Here is a 16,781-nt window from a genome sequence, read left to right as displayed (position 1 = left end):
CTCAGGGACCTCTTGTTGGGGGCTACTGACCCCCTTGCTTGGTGGAATCTTGCTATACACTTGGGGTTCCCTCCTTGGAAGCTAGCTTTTAGGGACCCTGTCACTGGTGTCCTCTCACAGCCACTATAAACCTGCCCACAGTGAAGGACAGAACTGGGGAGCAGTGGCATTGTCCATCTCAGCCTGGGACATTGCTAGTCTCCTGAATCTGTGGCTCGTGCTATTCAAAGAACACGTTCTGAAGCTGGGCATGGTGGCACACACCTCTAATCCCAGCACTTGGGAGGCAGAGGTAGGAGGATCACCATGAGTTTGAGGCCACTCTGAGACTACATAGTGAATTCCAGGTCAGCCTGGGCTAAAGCAAGACTCCACCTTGAAAACCCAAAAACAAAAACAAACAAACAAAATGATCACATCCTCAAAGCTAGCTAAGGCTGCCTAAGCAACTTGGTGTGACCCACCAACTTAATGTGTTTGAAATTTTATACATAGCTCTGGGTGATCTTTTATTTTCTCAATTTTTATTAACATGTTCCATTATTATAAAAAATGGTAATACCCTCTCTTCCTCCCCACTTTCCCCTTTGAAATTCCATTCTCCATCATATCCCCTCCCCATCTCAATCAGTCTCTGTTTTATTTTGATGTCATGATCTTTTTCTCCTCTTATGATGGTCTTGTTTAGGTAGTGTCAGGCACTATGAGGTCATAGATATCCAAGCCATTTTATGTCTGGAGGGAGCACGTTGTAAGGAGTCCTACCCTTCCTTTGGCTCTTTCTTTCCATCACCTCTTCCACATTAGACCCTGAGCCTTGGAAGGTGTGATCAAGATGTTACTCAGTACTCCAGTCATTTCTTTCCAGCACTATGATACCTTCTGAATCATCCCAAAGTCACTGCCATCTGAAAAGAGAAGATTCTCTACCCAAAGTGAGAGTAGTGTTAATATAAGGGTATGAATATTAAGAGAAGTGCTTACTGGGCAGTTTGATAAGCATAGTATATACATTTATGCAGATATCAGCAGATGTTACAACCCTAGGGCTCATGACTACCCCTGTTTTAAGTTTTCAGTATCAGGGATGTATTCCCTCCCATGGAGTGTGGGCCTCCAGTCCAATTGGAGGGCAGTTGGTTTCCACCATGACAGATATGCCACTATTGCACCCGTTGGCTCATTTGGCCTGGCTGGCCAATTATAAGGCTTGCAGTGTCCACTGTTGAGTATCTTCACTGGTGGTATCTCTTTCTCCCATTGAACTACATGTAGAATGGCTTCTTCCAGCTTTCTGAAGGCTGGTCTACATGGAGGAGGTTATCAGCTCAGTTCCAGCAGGATTTCTCAGTGGCCTTGCAGCCCAAGTATGTGGAGTCTTTAGCAATAGGGTCTTACCATCTATTCCTGGTGGGAAAACAAGGGCCTCAGTAATGGCCTGTAATGTTTGGGAGGCATCAGGGACCTCCCTGGTCAACAACTCACTGGAGGTATCCCATCCCTGGCACTGAAAATTTTCTAACAACAATCTATGGCTCCTGGGTGTTCCATTGTCCAAAACTGGAGGATTCCATATGATTTATTTGCATCCTCTTAGATTTTGATTAGCCCTCCCACCAACTTTGCTTTACTCAATCTCTTCCCCTGACCTCACTTTGGGCCTTTTCACCCCCATTAATCTATTCTTCTACTTACATATATACAATGCCAACCTATTAAGTAGTATCCTCCTCCCTTCCTTCCTCTTCCCTTTATATCTCCCTTTTAGCTTACTTATATATAGCGCTGGGTGATCATTTTTTAAAAAATATATTGAAGTTTTTTTTTAATTTTATTTATTTGAGAGAAAGGGAGAGAGAATGAATGGGTGCACCAGGGTCTCCATCCATGGCAGACAAACTCCAGATGCATGCACCACCTTGTGCAACTGGCTTACGTTGGTACTGGGGAATCAAGCCTGGGTTCTTATGCTTCGCAAGCAAATACCTTAACTGCTAAGCCATCTCTCCAGCTCCTTAATAATATTCTTATTGCTGGGAATGGTGGCACACACCTTTAATCCTAGCACTTGGGAGGCAGAGGTAGGAGGATCACTGTGCTCTGTGAGTTCGAGGCTACCCTAAGACTACATAGTGAATTCCAGGTCAGACTGGGCTACCTCAAAAAACCAACTATAAATATACATACACGCACACACATGGGTGCACATACACACACACACTTGAGGGAAGAGCTAGAGAGAAGACAGACAGAGAGAATGGGCATGCCGGGGCCTTCAGCCACTGCCAACGAACTCCAGATGCATGCACCACTTTGTGTATGTAGCTTTACATGGGTACTAGGGAATTGAACCTGGGTTGTTAGGCTTTGCAGATAAGTACCTCAACTGCTGAACCATCTCTCTAATCTTTTGGGTGATATTTTATTTATTTGCAAGGAGAAAGAGAGAGAGAAAGAATGAATGGGTGTACTAGGACCTGTAGCCACAAACGAACTCCAGACATATGCCCACTTTGGGTGATCATTTTAATGGATAGTTAAGAAGAAAAAATAGCCGAGGGTTTGCCCTTCCAAAACAAGCCGAGAGGGTCAGCAAGCAGTAGCTTATGGGCCAAGTATGACCCTGTAGCTCCTATGTACATAAAGTTTTATTGGCACACAGTCTCAGCCAGTCCTATAGATAGATATTACTTGGCAGCTGTGGTGTTGCCCTGTTACTGCAAGAGCTGTATTCCAACTGCTACTCTCAGGCCTACTAGAAAAGAGCTGGCTGGCCTAGGAAGATGGCTCAGTGGGAAGCACTTGCTTGCAAAGCTTGCCAGCCTGGGTTTAAGTTTCCAGTATATGCATAAAGTTGTGTATGTCTCTGGAGTTTGTTTGCAGCGGCAAGTGGCCCAGTCTCTCCCATTCTCTCTCTCTCTGCTTGTAAATAAAATTAATTTAAAAAAGAAAATCGCTTCTCGGCCTTTTGGCTAAGATCAAGTGTAAAAAAGAAAAGAGCTGGTTGAACCCCATTAGAGGAACAGGTTGTTAGGAAAATATGGCAAACTCCTGTGATCATGGCACTCATTTGTGGGGTCTTGGGGCCATGAGGGAGAGAACTGGTTTCACAACTGTCTTCTTCTCCAAGGCAAGCATAGGTCAGGGCTCCTCACACATCGAGCTGAGCCACCATGAGTAAGGGCCATGCCTGCTCACCTAAGTGCCATGCACCTTGGAAGACCAATCTGCTCCTTGGGGTACAGCTCCTCATTGCAGTTGCCCATGTGTAATACCAGGACTGAGCCCTGTCAGGGCACTGTATTTGGTTTGGACTCTGGTTTCCCTGCTTGTTTGACGCAGCCACAGTTGGCTGGTTTGCTCCTACTCCTGACAGGTCTGTGATGTCAAAGCTTTGTGGGACAGACCAGTATGATTCCAGAGGCTTTTCTGTGATATTTTGGAAAGGGAGGGGTGTTGAAGAATTTTCTAGACCCAGGGATCAAAGGCCAGGCAGAGAGCATGATGAGGCAGGGGGACTGGGACTCAGGGGGGCCTGGGGTCTTGTTTAAATCCAAGGTGCCCAGCCTTGCAGTGGGAAGGAATCCTGCTCCCTGTCATGGTGCTGGTGCTCGTGTTGGTGATGGTGATAGTGGTGGTATTGGTGATGATGGTAACACCAAGTGCTAAAGGGGTTTCTGGAGACTTCTACTGGGGGCATATTCAGGACAACACACTCACTTGAAGAGGCTCCTCAGTCTACTGGGAGCATTTGGTTATGAGGCTGACTCCAACCTACTGAGCAGCTTATGTTCTGTCAGCTACCCTGCTGATTTAGGCAGTAGACATTGGAGAGGCCTGCCAGGCTCTGCCATGGAATCAGTATCTTCAATGGTACTGGCAAATGGAAAGGTAGACCTACTTGGGCAAGTAGGTGGATGGGACATTCCTTCTGAGCCCATATGGGCTTGACTTCATTTGCCTGGGTCCCTCCCTCCCCTGCTTGCCCTATGCCCCTAGCTCCTGGATGAGCAGCTGGGAGCATTTCTCCACGTGCTCCCCTCCATCCCCCATTCCGTCATGTGCCCCTTCAAGTTGCTGGGGTCTGGTTCTCTCTGTCCATCTCTTTACTGTCTCTATCTCCCTCGCTGCCTTTCTCACTGTCCTCATCCCTGTGCAGCTTTACCCTCTCCTGGGTGGCCATGGTCGCGGAGGCTGCTGTGGGTGGCCACAGAGGGACTGTGGTACTTGTGGTCCTGGCACAGTTCCCATGGCTCTGGGCCACACCGTTGCTAAGGACAGCCACAAGTGACTGCTTTGCTCATCAGCAAGATGGGAGCCACTTAGAGGACCTATGGCAGGCCCTCAGGCCTTCCTGTGATCAGTGGGCTGGCTGACAAGATGTGTGTGCTCAGCGGGGCCTGTGCTGTGCACCTGTTGCATGCCAGGCTATAGAAGTCTTACCACTGGGGGCCGGTCAGATTGCCATGTTTCAGGAAGGCATGGGGAAGGCCTTGGAGCCGCCACCCTCCCAAATTGTGCCAGGGAAGAACTCTGGCAGGAGACACTTCTCAGGGATAAGAACCTTCAGTATTCTTCCCAAGCTCTTCATCCTACATGTCACCTCAGGGAAGACAGGGGTCTCAGGCTGGTTCCTCATCACCTTATCCCAGAGCCTAGGGCCTCTTGACCACTTCTGCCTTAGTGGGATTGCAGTGGGTGATTGGGGGGTACAAAGCAAGACCTTGGACATTTGGGTGTCTAGCCCTGTTGTCACTTCAGACTCACTGGAACTGCTCTGAGATGGGAACTCCTCACACTGAACTCTCACCCCAGCAGGGCTGGCTGAGTCTCTGCGCTTCTGGTAAGCGTTGGGGTGCACCCTGGGAGCTCAGCTCTGGGGACCTGTGCCCAAGCTGGGAACAGCCTGGAGGGAAGGGGAAGTGAGTCTTGGGTAGCCTTATTGACAGAGCTGATACCCACATGGGCCTTTTTGGAGTGTCCCCAAACAGGCTAAGTCAGTGGGTGAGGGCTGACAGTAAGCTGGCACTGACCAAAGCCTGGACAAGGAGTCCCTCCCTGACAGGCTGTATGTTCTGGTATCCTGGAAGTTCCTGCCATACCTAGTGTCATAGGTGTTGTGATCCTGACTTAGCCACAGCACCTTCCACCTGTCCTGTGGCTTTTGAGCTGGCCTGGACATCTGTGACCAGCCTGTCCCTTTTCCCCTCACCACTTGCTTGTGCTAGAGTGCTTATTGAGTACGTATTTCAAAAACTCGGGTGTACACTTAGAGAGATGGCTTAGCAGCTAATGGTGCTTGTTTGCAAAGCCTGATCGCCCAGGCTTGATTCCCCAGTACCCACGTAAAGCCAGGTGCACAAAGTAGCACATGTGTCTGGAATATTTACAGTGGCAGGAGGTAGCTGGCCAAACACATTCTATCTCTTGTTCTCTCCTTGCAAATAAATAAAAATTTTTTAAAGAACTCAGATGTTACCAAGTGGCTTAGAAACCCCTTGATCAGCACTGATGTCTATCAGATTGCCCCATCCCTCAGCCCATGCCTCCCGTGACCGCCTTTACTCTGGTCCAGAAAGAGCAAGACCCTCTGGGTCTCTACCACAGGGAGCCTGAGCCTGGCTCTGCAGCCACCTGCAGGGAAGGGACAGAGCTGGTCACCTGGAACGGCAGGTTCCCCTTGCTTAGCTATTGGGACTGGGCCCTTTTCAGAAGCTTCTCTGGGCTCTAAACTAGTGAGAGGTGGGCTAAACATCCACCCTGGAACAGTGGTTTCTTTACTCCACATTTGGTACCTGTCCTTAAGCTGGTGAATGGACTCTTGCTGGACCCCCACCTGATGGCCTTCCTGGGCCCCACCAACAGTGTACTCTAGGTGTATCACAGGCTGTGGTGTGTCAGCACAGTGACTCATGGAAGGAAGGTCACATTACCACATCTTTGTTGCATACCCAGAGCATGGGGACTCTGGGCCAGTGGCTGCCTGACAGCATGTCACCAGAGCCAAGGTGGCAGCAGTGACCAGGGAACAGATGCTGTGGCCTTCTTAGTGATGGGACCTGTAGCCGAGGAAGCATGTCCAAGATGGCCCAGGTCTTTTGGTGTTGTCTTCTGCAACAAGAGTGCACAGACAGGAAATGTGTGTCTTGGCTCCTGCCCTCCACACTGGCCCCTCCCAGCCCGAAAGGGAAGTCAGGGGTAGAGTCCTCATGTTTTCGCTGCTGTCAGCCCATGTACTCCTTGCCACCACTGTGTCCCATCAGCCTCCCCTGGGACCATCTGGACTGGGCGGGACTCTCTGGGCTTTGGCCATGAGCACCTGTCACTAGGTCCCTCACTCTGTTGCTGTTGATTGGTCTGCTTCCCCAGGCTCCTTTTTCCTCCTGTTTGTCCTATTCTTCCTTCCTGCCCCTGCTGTGGCTCTGTTTCCTACTTCTCTGTTTGCCGCAGGCGTGTGTGTGTGTGTGTGTGTGTGTGTGTGTGTGTGTGTGTCCGTGTCCGTGCGCGCACACACACGCACATGCTTTTCCTCCAGTCATGTGACCCTGTGTCCCCTTCTTCTCCCATTCTCTCTCACTTGGCTCCCTCTCTCCTCTCCTGGCTCCTTGCTGAGGGACAGGTGACCTTGTTCTCATGGCCCTCCAGTGGCTGCTTATCTAGGAGCAGTGTGACCTGAAGACTGTTGGGTGGAACCAGCCAGTCACTTGGTAGTGTGATTGGTGCTGTTCCCTGGGACTCAGCTGCACCCATGGCCTGTGAAGTCACCAAATGCTGATGGTTGGAGACCTGTGTGTCAGGCCAGCCCAAGGTGTCTAGGCTGTTAGGTAGCTAGCCACTCAGTAAGGGTGTGTGCTTGCATCTTGTCTTGGACCTTATGAAGAGCTTCCAGCCTGTAGGCTTCACAGGAGCCAAGCCCATGTGCGGGGCAGTGGGCCCCTCTCCCAAGGCCACGCCAATTTGAGCCCAGCTGTGCAGGTGTCCCTGGTCCTCTGCCCTGCTCTGCAGAGGAAGCAATCTGGGGTACTCCTGTGGGAAACAGCACAGCTTCATGGTCTTTGCCTGGGTCAGGACATGCAGACCACAGGAGTCCCTGGCTCCCCACCATCCTGATGAGGCTGACCACATTAGAGGTCAGGGGAGGGGGAAGGGTCTGGGTCAGTATGAACTTGGGTACTGCCCAGATCACTCATGCTGCTAGAGCTCACACTGCTGCCAAGAGCTAGCTAGCAGCATGTGGGGCTGCCTGCTGAGAAGGCCCTACAGTGGTATGTTTTGGGGGCCCTCATAGTAATGTCACTTCAAGTGACTCCCCAGTTGACCAGACGAAGAAGGTCCCTAACCACGCAGTTTGAGGTGTTGTGTTGGCTGCAGAGGTCCTGGGCAGACTATGTGAGGGAGAGCAACCTTGAGGGAGCTGACCCAAGGACTTCTCTGAGAAGGCATTTGGGATCAACCAGAGGGTAAGAAGGAACAGGCTAGACAGAGTTAGAGGAAGAGTGTCTGAGGCAGAAGGCATAGTGAGTGCAAACGCCCTGGGGCAGGAGGAACCCATGTGGCCTTTCCTGGAAACAAGAGGGGTTCTAGGAGCAAGCTGCCTTAGGGAGGTGATAAGGTGGGCCCAGTCTGGACCACCTGTTGGACCACATAATTCTAGATCTAGATTCTAGATGTCAGGATAAGATCCAGTGTAGGATTAATGGATCCTTGGGGGCTGGAGAGATGGCTTAGCGGTTAAGGCATTTGCCTGCAAAGCCAAAGGATCCTAGTTCGACTCTCCAGGACCCACATGAACCAGATGCACAAGGGGCCACATGCATCTGGAGTTCATTTGCAGTGGCTAGAGGTCCTGGTGTGCCCATTCTCTCTCTCAAATAAGAAAATAAATTAAAAAAAAGAAAAGGAATGGATCTTTGGGGCCAGCTTCAAGGAAGAGTGCTTACTGAGCATATGCCAAGGCCCAGGGCTCCATCCCCAGCTCTGCAAATCAATAAACAGGTTTGTGTTGTCACAAGCCCAGATTCTCAGGCACATGCTCATTGGTGCTGTGGCAGCATCACTTCAGGAAGTTGAGTTCAGGAAAGTATTCAGGGTCAACACTAGACACCACTGCCATCTGAGGCAAGCACCCCTTGCTATGACCTAAGTTCACGCTGACCCCAGACCTCAGAAGGGCTGCTCGCAGCGCACTGTCCTTTCCCCATCCTACCATGTGACAGAAACCACCTCAGGTCTGCAGATGGTGGCCACAGTCAAATTATGTAGACATGATGCATCTTGAGCACTGAGCTTTTGCTCTACCTGATCTCTAATGGTGAAACACGCATTTTAGTTTTTAGCAATAACATAGCTGTGCTGGCCTTCACTAGTCCCACTGATGCACGCACCCTCAGCACCCTTCTGCCTGGCCGTTTGTGTTGTGTCCGCTGCACACGTGTCCCTGGGAAGAATGGGTGGGCTGCCAAGGCCAGGCATGAGGGAGCAGCGGTTAGCTACAGAGTGACCTGAGTCCCTCTGCTCACCCCAACCTCCTGGGACCTCCTTTCCCCACAAACTCCTCTTTGGATTCACGCGCTGGAACACATGGCACATTGGTACTCAGCAATACTGTGTCAAATGAATGAATGAATGAACAAACAAATGAGCAAGCATATGTCATTCAGTGTGGCTGGGAGTAAAATGAAATATTCTTGGAAGTTTTCTTGGAGCTGGAGATGGGCTCTGGGGCCTCCACCAAGTGTCCTCTGTTACCACATACGCCTTTGAGCACCAGCAGAGAAGCTCTGTCCTGCCAGCTCCCTTCTTTCTTCCTGTGTGGGGGGCAGGGTGATGCCCTACAGCCACACTGCAACCCACTTGCACCTTCTGAAGGTGTTCTCATGGCTAGGACATACCTTTGAACATTATAGGTCCTGTCTTTGAAAATTTCAGAACACACTCTGCACTGTTAGGGTCCACATCTTTCTGGGGCTTGTATCCCCTTAGGGCCTGGAGAGAGGACTTGGTGAACAGTGCTGTTTGGCTGGTCGAGCTGGGGGAGAGTCTGGAACTTAACCTTAAAGCCAGGGTAGGAGGCAGAGTGTGTGTAGGATCTGTTAAGGAATGCCATGTGTCCTTTATCTCTTAGGAACTCATACGTGCTGAGCCTGTGACTTTGTTTGGGGTAAGGCGCTGTGGCCCAGAAAAGTATATTGTTGCAGAGCTGCCTGTGTCCCAGTCATCCCCTTCGTGGATGCTCAGCTCTGGGTACAGGGACACCTCTCCCAGGAGATGAAGTTCCGCGGGAAGTCCGCAAATGCTCAGTTCTGGGTATGGGGACATCTCTCCCAGGAGATGAAACTCAGGTAGTGGGAAGTCTGCGGATGCTCAGCTCTGGGTACGGGGACACTTGGATGCCCTGCTCCCTGGGATAGGACAATGCAGCTGTACACAGACCCAGACCCAGGGCACGTGCCCAGATGTGCAAAAGCCTGAGAGGTGTGCAGGGAGCTTGACCCCAGAGCATTCTTGCCGGCCACACTGCTTCCCCTCTCTGGGTCCTGGCATGTGGTCCCTTCACATCACCTCTGCCATCTAGCTTAGTTGGACTGGGGACAATGTTGTAATGAACTGGAAACCAGTTCACTATAGCTACTTCCTACAGGGGCAGTAGCTGGCCTCCTGCGAGGCTGGACTTCTCCCCTGGGCTGTGTGAAAGACCAAGATCCGAGATGGGGACCCAGGCTGTCTCACAAACACTTCCCCAGGGGCCAGCAGCCATATAGGGCTGCTTCCTAGCAGGATGGCTATGCTGGTCCCTCCTTTTACAGGACGTGGGGTTCCTGGTAAAGGGAAGAGTGGGAGACACACAAGTACACAGATCTGCAGCACTCAGAGCCCATAGTTGCTGCACAAATCAGGCCTCCCCTCTCGTGATCCACTGTGCACCAGTGCCCCTGGCTGACCCTTTCCCAGCTTCACCATAAAGGAGAAGTGTGCCAGAGCCTGGTGAGGGACTGCCATGTGCATCAAGAAGGAGCAGTGCAGTGAGGGGCCCATTCTTCCTGCCACTTTGCTGCAGTCTCTGGGTCAGAGGCATTTCTTCTCCCTGGCTGCAGTGCTGGTGTAGCCGCACCCCTCCTCCATGGCTTCCAGGGCTCGTTACTCCGCTCTGTCCCATGGGCAGGAAAGACAGTCTGGATTGGCAATTGCCATCAGGGAGGACGTTGGGTGGCCAAGTGAACCAGTGTGCATACTCAAAGAAATCAGCACAGTGCAACAGGACGTTGGGAGTGGGTGCCAGAGGGCTGCTCTCAGTGCCTTCTTTTCTGGGGTAGGTGTGCTGGGGCCTGGCTGGGCCACCTTCAGAGGGTGGTGCCCTCTTCCATCCTTTGAAACAGACGTGGAAACTGAGGCTTAGAGATGCTGCCTGAGCAGTGTCTGAGGCAGGGCTGGCATGTTGTCAGTTGTGTGTCAAGTTTTACTGCTCACCCTACTCCTCCCCGAGGCTGAGCCCCTCCTATAAGGATCATTGACTTTAACCCCCTCCCTCCAGCCACATCAGTAACCATGTCAAAGATGCCAAAGTTGAAACAGGTTAAGACCCTCACCTCAGGTCACACAGGCACCAAGGGGAGGAGGCAGAAATGGGATCCTGGTTGTCACGTCCTGGCTGCTCTTCTACCAACCTGCCTCACCCTTTCCCTCTGCCTCTGCTCCCCCGGCTGCAGCAGCAGCAGCAGCAACAGCAGCAGCAACAACAGCAGCAGCAGCAGCAACAGCAGCAGCAGCAGCATATGGCGAGGAGCAGCCAGGAGGAGAAGGAAGAGAAGGAAAAGGAGAAGGAGAAGGAGACCGACAAGGAGGAGGAGAAACCAGACCTGGACAATGACAAGGAAGAGCTCAGCAAGTGAGGCCCAGCCACTGCCACTGTGTTCACCTGTGCCCCAGCAGGCAGGCTGTCCAGCCTCTCTACCAGGCCCTCCTTCTCAGAAACCCAGGCATAAGCCCTCCTCTCCCTTCCCCTGGCTGTCCTCTCTGCAACCCTCTGGAGACCTGGGAGTGGAGCTCGGCAGGCTGAGGAGCCTGGGGAGGACAGGATGGATGCTGCAGCTGACAACTCCACCTTCCCCATAAGTGTGCACCTGCACATCAAGGCCCATACCCCAGCCAGCATGAGCCACAAGTGCCCCTGCCTGCCCACCCACCCTGTCTCTGGTGGCTATGGCCAGTGCCTTTCTGGAAAATGAATGGGCAGCAGACAGATAAATGTGCCAGAGTGTGGCTTCTGAGAAGCCCCAGTGCTGGGTCTCAGGGTTACATGTGCCTCAGTTTCTGGGCTAGGCTGTGTTGTGCTGCTGCCCCAAGCTCTGGTGACCCCAGCAGGGCTGCTGCATACAGAGCCCTGGAAGTTGGTCCTCTGAGGCCAATAAAGTGGCCCACAGACAGCAGTCATTCCATCATCAGCTATTTGTCAGATAGCCTGGAAGGCCCTGAGCAGGGTGGTTTTCCATGCTGGTAGGAGGTAGTTGCCAGCCCCAGCCTAGCCCCATTCCCCTGGGTGTATAATCTGTCTTGCAGAAATGCACCCAGCATCTACCTTTGGTGAATCACATAGCCATACAGCAGCTGCTCTAACCTTGTGCATAGTCCATAGTGCCTGCCTTCCCCCGATACATAGGGTGCCACTGCAGATCACTGACTGCCATGGCACCCTCTTCCCATGAGTTGCTGCCAGTGGCCTCCACACCAGCTTCTCCCCCTTCTCCAACTCTGATTCATGCCAAGGAAGAGACCCAAAGATCTCACAACTGCCAGACAGTGTCCTAGCCCCTGCAGATCCATCTTGTTTTCCCCTATGTGACTGTAGGGAAAAGACCGATGACACGTCTGGAGAGGACAATGATGAGAAGGAGGCAGTCGCCTCCAAAGGCCGCAAAACCGCCAACAGCCAGGGCCGGCGCAAAGGCCGTATCACTCGTTCCATGGCCAATGAGGCCAGCAATGAGGAGGCCACCACGCCACAGCAGAGCACTGAGCTGGGTGAGTCGAGGGAGCTCGAGGCAGAACGTTTGTGAAATCTGAGTGAACTCTGGCTGAGTGAGGTTCAAATCTATGGGGTTAGCTTCTGAACTCACTGTGTGAGGTCAGTTCCTTTGCCTGTCTGTGCCTCAGTATCCTGATGTGCACAGAGAGAAATCATGGGGGGAGGGAGGTAAATGAATGTAAGGGATGGTACCAAACTGGGTAGAGCTGGCAGCCATGCTTCTAAAATCTCAGCTCTCGATCAGTTCTTCCTTCTGTCAAGGATGATGTGTATCCTGGCTCCCTCCCTAAAAGGAGGCAACAGGGTGGGGTGAGCTAAGCTGTGGCTCCCTAGATCAGACATGGGCAGTGATGAGCAACTGACCTCTAGTCAAGCTCCCTCTTAGACTGCAGGAGTCATCGCCATTGCCCTGGACAGATCCCACTGAAGGCTCCTGGGCTTACACCAGGCCCTCCCCACACTTACCACAAGGGTAGCTTGGAATACTTTACCCAGGGTCTTCTGGAGGCTTGGTGAGGGATCATTGGTGATGGCACACCTGGAGGCCAGGTGGGAGGCTTCCTTCAGAAGCATGCAAATGCCCACCGTGTCTGGGGAGTGTCCTCTACGACCGGCCCCTGTTGAACACTGGTCCACGGGATAGAGGACTTAACCGGGGCTCCCCCACGCTCTTTCTGCACCTTCCACTGCTGCTGTCAAGGCCTCCCTGGGGTTGCCCTGGGAAGGAAGGAGGCATTGGCGGTAAGGCTGAGGCAGCTGCTTGCTCGCTCGCATTTCCGCTCCTCCACCAGCCCCTGTGGGACTCACATTCTGTGTCTGGCCCAGTGCCTGGAGCCAGTCCCTGAAGCCAACATCTTCTCATCCCTCATGAGCCCTCCCCCATTACAGGTCCTGAGCAGCTAGGAAGGGAGGGCTGAGCTCCTGTCGGATCGCTCAGGAGTCCAGCGCGTCCCCTCTGAGTAGTGCCAAGGGCTCCATTGTCTATGGACGAGATGGAGAGACAATAACAGTTACCCTCAGAGCTGAAGTTTCCAACCACAGTGACTTTGCCCCAGAGGGTCTCATTTGGCAAGGAGGAACATACTGATAGTCACATATGAGTGGGACATGGGTACTTACTAGGTGTGGTCCAGAAAGCCCTAACCTCAGGACCCATCCTCCTGCAGCCCGTGCCTTCATCCATCTTGCACACCTGCACCATGTCCCCAAGCCAGCCACCCCTTCCCCAGCCAAGTCCCTGCAGGGATGACTATCATAGCACAGGCTTGGGCTGCTTCAGTTTCCCCATATGAATGAGTGGTAGCAGGTCCTCCGCTGCACAGTGAGCTTTGGGGGCTGTTTGCAAGCATGTGTGGGAGTGCTCAGCACAGTGTTGGTCCCAGTGGGCAGCTTGAGGTAGGCTGTGTAGTAGGTACTGGCTGGGAAGGGCAGCCAAAATGAGGGCTCCATGGGGCTCAGATCACATGGTAGGAGAGCCCCTTAGTGAGCTCCAGTCAGTCACCTTGTCTCTGTTCCAGCCTCTATGGAGATGAATGAGAGCTCCCGCTGGACTGAGGAGGAGATGGAGACAGCCAAGAAAGGTAAGGCGCCCAGTGCCATGACCTCATGCCATGTGTCTGGGTTTGTCTCTGGTTACTGTTGTGCTTGTCTTGTGAGGATGCTGATGCTTTGGCCTAGAGCAGGGTATGAGGAAGGCCTGGGAGGCTGTTCAACCTCACTCTGGGGAGGAATCCATCCCTGTGGTTTTTTTTTTTTTTTTTTTTTTTTTTTTTTTTTGCGGAGGGGGTGTGGTCACAGCTCCTCTTAGCCTCAGTTGGACTTTCCAGAGAATAGATCTGTGTGGCTGAGGTCAGGATAGCTCTGGAGCCTGTGGTGTGGGCTACATGTGTGGAAATGCCCAAGAGAACCATACAGCAGACCTGGTCAGAAGGCATGGTGCTTCCTGACAGCCACCGAGGTGGGGTCAGAAGGTCAGAGTCACTACCAGGCTTTTGGTCTTAACACAAGTTTGTAGCTCTTTAAGTGGAGCCCCAAAGGTCCCATGCTGGGTATGTGCCAGGAGCTCCAGGAATATATCAAATCTGAATGTCCTGGTTCTGATATGGGTTCTGGAGGTCCCAGGGCTGTTGGAGCCTTAGGCACCATTGTTGGGGTTGTCCCCATTAAAAAGCTGAGGTGGAGTTTCTGAGTTTCATGGCACTGCTAGATGTTGGTGTTGGGTTCTTGTGACATGCAATGTGACTGGTTGAGCTGGTCATCCGACAACCCTAAGATTGGCTCCTTGTGGCTGTGTCCTGCTGGCTAGGGATGATGCCTAAACCAACTCCTTCCTCTGTCCCCAGCACCACTGTTCCCCTGAAAACAGAACCCAATCTTTGAGAGGTTCCCAGGAAAGCAGAGCTGGATGGAAGGTAGCCTGTAGCAACATCACAATTGTAGCACAACCAAGTCTTCATCTCTGTAGACCTCAGTTTATTCATCTGTGAAATGGGAGTGCTATCCAAGCTGGCTGTCAAGAATCAGAGTACCAGGCACTGAGGGGCCTAGGACAGGTGGCTATTGGTCAGGGCTGTGGCTGCAAGTACTTTGTGCTTGCTTCCCTTGTGCTCTCTGGGAGACATGCGGTGCCTGCTTACATGGGTGGCACTGGATGGTCAGAACTGCAGTTGCTCATAGATACAGACACCTGACCCTGGCTCCTGTGCTGCTTCTTTACCTTGACCCTCTCTGAGAGTCAGGTCCTGTCCCTGTCCCTGTAGTATGGGTGAAAAACTAAAGAGCCATTGCTGGTGTAGGGGGTCCAGGGCAGGCCTCTAATCCCTCAAGGCTCAGCCCAAGACCCGTATTTGCCATGTGGCTTCCTGTGTCTTGGTTTTTTTTTTTTTTTTTTTAATATTTTTTGTTCATTTTTTATTTATTTATTTGAGAGTGACAGACACAGGCAGAAAGACAGATAGAGGGGGAGAGAGAGAATGGGCGCGCCAGGGCTTCCAGCCTCTGCAAACGAACTCCAGACGCGTGCGCCCCCTTGTGCATCTGGCTAACGTGGGACCTGGGGAAACGAGCCTCGAACCGGGGTCCTTAGGCTTCACAGGCAAGCGCTTAACCGCTAAGCCATCTCTCCAGCCCCTGTGTCTTGGTTTTGATGTGTGCTGGGGACCAATGGTCTTCCTAAGGAGCCCCTTCCCACTTCTCTGGGGCTTGCTGTGAGTTGGGGTGGTTCAGGATCTCCCATGCTGGCTGGGGACAGTCACAGACCTGGAGGATGCTCGGTGCCTGGTCCTACCCCCACCCCCGCCCTCACCCCCAGATCTGCTCCTGCTCCTTGAGCCCCTTGGCTGAGTGCGGATCTGGTAGCCAGCAGGACTTTCTTCCTTAGAAAGGATGGGTGCTGCCTCCTCAGGGAACCTCTGTTCTGAAGGCTCTAGGAGAGACTCGGGCTGGATAGTCTCTCCAGCCAGCCAGCCAGCATGGGATATGGTCACCCTGAGGGGCCTGTTGTCAGTTCTGTCTTTTGTGTTTACATTTTGTTTCCTGGTGTGAATTGGAAAGCAGCTTGATATAATGGTATGAACCTCCCACTTTAATGATTTAATCTTAACAGTGTGCCTGACATTTGTCCATTGAAAAGAGAACTTTTTTGTTTTGTTTTGTTTTTTGGTTTTGCAAGGCAGGGTTTCACTCTAGCTCAGGCTGACCTGGAATTCACTATGTAGTCTCAGGGAGATTCTCCTACCTCTGCCTAAAGGTGTATACCACCATACCCAGCAAAAAGTGAACTCTTAAGCCAGGTGTGGCACTCACCTGTAATCCCATCACTTTTGAGAGGTAGAGGCAGGAGGATCAAGACCATCCTCTGCTACATATTGTGTTTGAGTTTAAAGCCAGACTGAGTTCCATGAGACTCTTGTTTGGGTGGGGGGGGCATATCCATGTTGCTGCCACCATCACTGTCTGGATCTAGAACTTTCTATACTTCAGATGGAAATCCCATACCTATTAGCCATCCCTCCCACTCCATCAGCCCAAGGCCTGCTGATCACCAGGTCACTTCCCTCTGTGGTCCCCATGCAGCCTCCGACACTTCCCAGGAAGGAGCCACACAGCTACAGCCTCTGCACCTGGCCATGCCTGCCGTGATTTCGCATTTCCCCATGTAGCTTTACAAGGCTGCGTGAACTGTTGTGTGGTGCACTTCAGTTTGCTGTGGGCTCCTTTGTTGATGGGTATGATTGCTGTGGACATGGTGTAAACAGGATGGGTTTGTGGTCACACACAGGTCTCAGGGTCTCAGCTCGCTGGCTGTGACATTACCTGGGGGAGACTTCTACTGGGGACTTCCCAGGGACATCCATGACCCCATCCCATTGTGCATGTCTTTAGCCGTTAAAGCCCCATTGCTAGTGCCTGACACCTGAACAGCTGTCCTTTGCCCTTCCTGGAAGGGCAGATTCAGAGGTAGGAGGAGGAGGGCAGGGATGACTCACCAGCTGGATGCAATGTCCCACTGTGCTGCTGGCTCAAGGTTGGAGCTGCGGGAGGTCCAGGAGCTCATCCCGGGTCTAGCCCACAGCAGCAGCAGAGCATGAGCCCGGGGGCTGCGCATGCCAGGCGCTGCTCAGTGACATTTGAAATGAAGCCAGTGAGCTCCTCTGTGTGAATTATAGCAATCTGGCTGCTGATGGCTCTGTTCCGGCAACGGGGACGAGGAGGCAGGTGTGCAGGCCTCCCCTTTGGGGGCTCCTTCACATACTGTGTA

General features: G+C 52.3%; 1 protein-coding gene across 20 annotated transcripts in view; it reads left to right on the top strand.

Annotated features, from left to right (window-relative positions):
* Window positions 1–16,781, top strand: part of Ncor2 (nuclear receptor corepressor 2) — a 135,662-nt gene that overhangs the window by 65,214 nt on the left and 53,667 nt on the right. For 19 of the 20 annotated variants that reach the window (XM_045132608.1, XM_045132613.1, XM_045132623.1 and 16 more), the window contains exons 15-17: window positions 10,707–10,885; window positions 11,846–12,018; window positions 13,540–13,602. In XM_045132608.1, coding sequence (XP_044988543.1) covers window positions 10,707–10,885; window positions 11,846–12,018; window positions 13,540–13,602 — 415 coding nt within the window. The remainder of the gene's footprint in view (window positions 1–10,706; window positions 10,886–11,845; window positions 12,019–13,539; window positions 13,603–16,781) is intronic. The other variant, XM_045132609.1, reaches the window with a different exon arrangement.

The sequence above is a fragment of the Jaculus jaculus genome, chromosome 13 (genome assembly GCF_020740685.1).
Source record: "Jaculus jaculus isolate mJacJac1 chromosome 13, mJacJac1.mat.Y.cur, whole genome shotgun sequence".
In the NCBI taxonomy this organism is placed as follows: domain Eukaryota; kingdom Metazoa; phylum Chordata; class Mammalia; order Rodentia; family Dipodidae; genus Jaculus; species Jaculus jaculus.
The sequence above is the reverse complement of the archived record's forward strand: the minus strand, read 5'-3'. Positions and strand labels throughout refer to the sequence as shown.